Below are 5,885 nucleotides of genomic sequence, written 5' to 3' on the forward strand. Positions count from 1 at the left end.
TCGTATAAACTTTTACCCAACTTTCAAGTTTGATGTCAGCAAAGACACGTACGACACCTCAACTAAAAACAGGGTTCCATCCTACACTGTAAGTGAAATTTGATTAAATAGTATTTATGCATTGAATAATCAGGACAAGCTTGCAGTTTGCATTTATCTTTCTTGCACATCATATGTATTTATTTTAGACTCAAAGATGGTAACATGAAATTTAAAATTAAAAGAAAGAGAAAAACAAGATTTTTAAAAATTCTAACAATATCTTATCAATCTCAATTGCTTTATTTTATGTTTTGGCTTCTTTATCATTTGAAAAGTGGAAATGTTTCAGCTGATTTACAGATATTTTTTTCTACTAATGTTTAAATATACTTTCTGTTTAGGAATATATTTTGAAACAGATAAAACATTCTTCTTATTATTATTGTTAATATTGTTTTTTTATTATTATTATCATTATGATTACAAGAAATGCTTTGATTTTGATCCGGATGAGAGATAAATCAAATACATAATAATTGACAAATGATGAATACCACAATGGGCACTCACTCTTTAAATTGTATTCATTTGTATTCCAATAAACATTTTTGTTTTGTAAGCATCAAAGCTTGGAAAGCACCACTTTTTTCAATGTCCTGTAAAATATCCTTGAAAGATTCCTTGCTTTAGTGTCACATGATTTTATGCCCATCCGTATAAGATTATTACTTTTATTATTATTATTATTATTATTATTATTATTATTATTATTATTATTATTATTATTATTATTATTATTATTATTATTATTATTATTATTATTATTATTATTAATAGTAGTAGTAGTAGTAGTAGTAATAATAGTAGTTTTCTTATTGTTTTTCTTCTTCTTCTTCTTCTTCTTCTTCTTCTTCTTCTTCTTCTTCTTCTTCTTCTTCTTCTTCTTCTTCTTCTTCTTCTTATTATTATTATTATTATTATTATTATAATTATTATTATTATTATCATTATTATCATCATTATTATTATTAATTGTATCCACGCAGGACCGAATCATGTTCCGTTCCAAGAAGAAGAATGACATCACTTGTGTCCACTATGACGCTGTCATGGAGTTGAAGGTCTCCGATCACCGTCCAGTGTTTGGACAGTTTGAGGCTGGAATCAAACCGGGAAGAGACAAGTAAGGCGTTATTATACGAAACGTCGTTTGTTTTGTGTTGTTCATTCATGAGTCAAATTTACTGCCTTTATCTTTATCTCCATTTTATTGACTCATTTAGGCACCTCTAGTTATTCGTTATTATAAGGATGGAATAGATTGTTTAGCGGCATAAGCCCTGGCCTTTGTATTGAAGGATTGAGCTTTCAATTCTAGTTGGGACACTTGAATTTTCTTATCAGGAGTTGGAGTTTTAATCTCTTTGCCTAATAAAATACTTTTGTCTAATACATTCTTATTGCTCGTGTACTTCGAAAGAAAAGTACAATCCTTTAACTTTGAAATTTTTGTTATATAAGATATGAACAAAACAAAATTTTAAAAAGAGCATATCCACTAAATGTGCACAAAGTGCTTTACAAGGGGTCCCTAGCCAACAGCAACACTTCACATGTAGGACAAGACATGACACCTTTAAGGCGCTATTACAACTGTCTTAAAACAAAGTTTTAATGGCCAGGTACTCATTTTACACCTAAGAAAATGTGAGTAAAGAGCCTTTTCAAAGGACTCAACTATGCGCTGCTCAGAACAGAACTCGAACGCACAACCTACCAGCCGGCAAGTATCATATTATAAGAACACATAGCCACATAGCTAAAGCATGACTAAAAATGATGCCTTGTATTCATGTTTTGCTGAAAATAATAAGGGTTGCTATAAAGCTTCTGAAAAAAAACACTCAAAAACTACAGGTAGTTGTCTGCAATACATTGTAAAAATTTTCAAGGGTAGTGAGTAATTACACTTTTCGATTTAAGACAACGGAAACCAGGTGGAAACTACAACTCTATGGAAGTGATGACTTCATAGTGCCGATTTCATTCTAGAAGTATCCAAGAAACTATTGGAAAGAGATGATGTTCTCATTTAACCCAGGTTTAGAATCAGTGCTTAAACTTGAAGGCAAAGTCAAAAATCGTTGTTTTTTTTCTTAAACATTATCAGGAAGCCATTGCAACCAGATTTTTACAATGTTGCCAAATTTATCCACAGTATGGTCTATGGAGCTGGACACTTTGATCGAACTGTCTACATGGAAGGTAAGGAAGATAGTATTATATAAAATGGGATATATTTAAGAATTTTATTTTTTTAAAAGATTACGTTTGCTTAGCACTTATCCGTGATAGTCAACATGTTTTAAGCTCTTTACCGTTATTTTAAAAAAATTATCGTATGATGGAACAGCCTATTTTTAAGCATCGGACAAGACATGCAACGCAGTCTGTTAGGCACTAATACAATTTTTGGACAAAGCCAATGATGCTTTACACCTTGTGTCCTCTGAATTTAACGTACATACCTGATAGGAGGTGGAAGATGTGTGTAATATGCATTTTCTAATCGCCAGCTTGGGCCCTCAGATCTAATATAGGTTGCCTTCTGATTTCAAGACCTGAAAAAATTGTGTATGAAACAGTGCCAGACAACCAAAGCAGAAAGAAAAATATAAGAAAAAAATCATCCAGAAAAATTAGTCTGCCTCAGCCACGGAATAAACCTCAGACTTCCTGATCGCCGGTCAGACATGTTACAATCACACATCTCACCAGTAATCAGGAGTTTCATAACATATCTTTTCAGATATTTATCTTACATCAGTCCCTGGCCTCTAATTTGTCACTTTTGGTTTAAGACTATACTCCTATAACACATAAAGATAGGCCATCAACAATAGTAAACATTCTGTTTCATTTGGTAAGAAGTTCCAGACTCATTTATTTTTTTTCTTCATCTCAGCCAATCAAAGGAGAGCTGCCAATCAATCGTCTGGCCAGGACAAGAAATCCTCAAAATCATCGTCAAGTTCAATCTGCAGTGTCCAATGACAAAAAGGGAAGGGGCGTAGTCGAAAAGAGTAATCTTCCCTTACCAAGATGGTTACCCTGCCACGCCTCTTCATCCCAGTCAGCAGAAACAGCAACATTGGCAGCAGCACTCTTCAGCATCCAGAAATCTGTTACAGTCTTTGTTAACTCTGAAAATACACAAATGAAAGAAAATATGATAAATTAAAGAATACTGTAATATAATAGGTTCAAGTTCAAAGTTCAAAGTCATTGAATTTGGAACATAATAGGGATACAACTATATTATGCTAATTCTTGCCATGCATATAAAACAGTTGTCACATACTTTTCCTATTTATTGGAATGAAATCCATTTAAATAATTTTTTTCAGTGTTTTAAAATTATTATTTTTTCGTTAAAAGTTTTTATTTGGTGATGGTGACATTATTTAAAATTACGCATTCTCTGTTACAAAATAATTTGTAAAAATATCTGCCAAGCTAAGTTTAGTGTTGATTACTAAAAGAAAGTTTTTTTATATGACAACTCCTTTGTAGATGTTCGGTGAAATTTTACTCAAAAGAAGGTATGATGTCAAAAGGCAATGTTCATTTGAGGCAGAACTTTCATTATGGCATTTTTTAATCTGTGGAATTATCTTCTGAATTTTCATTATTGCAATGAGTTATTTTTTTTACCCCTGAAGTTGATATTGGGCCAATCCTCAAACTGGCTTGAACAGTAACAACCATGTGATCCCAGTCTCAATCTGGCACGTGTCAGGACGAGGTAGATACTGAATGTTGGATTTGAAGATAAAATGGATGGAATTAATACATTTGAAGCTTTTTAATGGGGGGAGAGGGGGGGGGGGTTTGTTTGTTTTTTTTTAAATTAAAGAGAGTACATTCATTCTCATTTTTTAAAAAAATTATTACCCCCCACAAAAAAAAACCAAACAGACAAACAAACAAAAAAAAACTTTTAAAAAACACAAAAAAAACTATTGATTTAATTGAAATATCATAGCTTTGACTTAAACTTCAGCTTGCAGAGTCTCGCTCAGCCTGTCATAATTCTAGATTGAGGCGGTAGATTATAAGATAAATAAAATAGTATCAAAAATAAATAATAATAATAATACTCTACTCATCCAACGGAAACTTAAAAATTTTTAATGATTGCAGATTAGGTTATGCTCATTTTGGTTAGAATTGATTTTACTAACAATGTTTTTACATTTTATTGAACTAACCATGCTCTGTCATTGGGGAGTGGGGCATTGATTGCTTTGTTTTCATTTTGATGAAATACGCGGTGTAGATCCCATCATTTTTATCTGCATGGCGACAAAAGTGGCATTTTTATTGTTAATACTGAGACTGCAACTCATTGGGATATTTCTTTGTCTCAATTGATAAATAGAACTTATACTAAAATTAAGGTGTTCAATAAATAATGCCTGTCAACAGAATCTTCTAAAGTATACCTTAGGTTATTTCAATTTTGGGACCACAAGAAAGGTTATTTATTCTGGAATTTTGTTGCCATATAACAACATTGTATAGCAAAGCATTGTTGCACAGTTGGATACTTCCATTTTGATTGTAAAAGCTTGTCTTACATTAATGAAAAATGAGAAAAAAAAAGTCAGGATACATTAGATTGTCATGAACTAAAACTAAACAACATTCTAGGCAAATGGTAATGAAGAATTTATCTTGGTCGCCTCATTATGCTTTTATATCAGAAACAAGAAGAAATTCTACTGAAAAAGAAAAGCTCTCCCCATTTCAAAATATCAGACTGCTTAAATTTTGAAGTTTTGAGGGGAGATTCTTTAAAGGCATCATTTTATTGACACGAAAAACTGGAAGTGTTTTCAATATTGAAATATAATAAAAAGCATAGAAGGAAATTTGACTCAGGAGCATGAAGAGTTCAATATGAATTGGATCAAAATTTTTATCATGACAACCTGTACCCTCACTCTAGTGCAATAGTTTGAAATTTTTGTGTGTTTTACTATCCACTATATATTGCAGAATATTTTGAAACAGGCAAATTATATTTAGTAACCTGCAAATAGTAAAACAAGTAAAGATTAGTTCATCTCTATTTTCAGTGGAAGCAAGAAAAAAGAATTTTTTATAAACAGCAACATAATCATAGCGGCAAATATACTTTTTGTAGGAATCAAAATTATGATCACAAAGATCACAAAACAATGACCATTGCATTATTATGGTTTGTATTTATTAAGAATTTACAAATTGTCAATATTTTTATTTTTTGCATTAAACGTTATTAACAATGCATGAAAACACCTTTTTACAGACGTGAATCTATATCTATATATTAGTATTAGTATTAGATTCTTTCAATCGGTGGAATGAAAAAAATATCCTTGTTGCTTATACTTGATGAAAATTCCCTGTTTGTTTAAAATGAAAATATAGATTAGAATGCTTAGGAGTGAGAATTTATATAGATCAGATAAGATTTGATATTTAGACTAGAAAAGTTCTTCTACTAAATACTGTTATAAATATTAAATTGAAAAACATCAACTAAAAATATCCATGAAGGAGATTGAGTGTTATGAGCAGAAAATCAAAATGAAATGATTTTGTTATGACAAATTTATGTCTTAGGCATTGACTGTGTTCTGAATGAAGAAATTATTATTTTTCTTTTTTTTTATATTGAAACACAAAGATATGGGAGAACACAAAAGCTACTCAATTATGTTTTCTGTAACAAATCAAATTACTAAGAATTCTAATGACTGTAAATAGTAAGCGAATATTTTACTTACAGGAGGAAGAATTTTTTTTTTTTATATTGATCTCCATGATCACCATGGTAAGATTAACTGAACTCTACG

The 5,885-nt window shown here is 30.9% G+C and overlaps 1 protein-coding gene across 1 annotated transcript in view; it reads left to right on the forward strand.

Annotated features, from left to right (window-relative positions):
• The window catches only part of LOC144979794 (uncharacterized), a 15,799-nt gene extending 12,325 nt beyond the window's left edge, over positions 1-3,474 (forward strand). Inside the window, exons 9-12 of the mRNA XM_078926890.1 lie at positions 1-88; positions 1,029-1,165; positions 2,201-2,247; positions 2,948-3,474. The exon at positions 1-88 is cut by the window's left edge and continues 28 nt beyond it. Coding sequence (XP_078783016.1) covers positions 1-88; positions 1,029-1,165; positions 2,201-2,247; positions 2,948-3,036 — 361 coding nt within the window. The 3' untranslated portion in view covers positions 3,037-3,474. The remainder of the gene's footprint in view (positions 89-1,028; positions 1,166-2,200; positions 2,248-2,947) is intronic.
• Positions 3,475-5,885: the final 2,411 nt, after the last annotated feature.

This window comes from Berghia stephanieae, chromosome 9, assembly GCF_034508935.2.
Source record: "Berghia stephanieae isolate SIO BIC M18660-M18661 chromosome 9, UCSD_Bste_1.3, whole genome shotgun sequence".
Classification (NCBI taxonomy): Eukaryota; Metazoa; Mollusca; class Gastropoda; order Nudibranchia; family Aeolidiidae; genus Berghia; species Berghia stephanieae.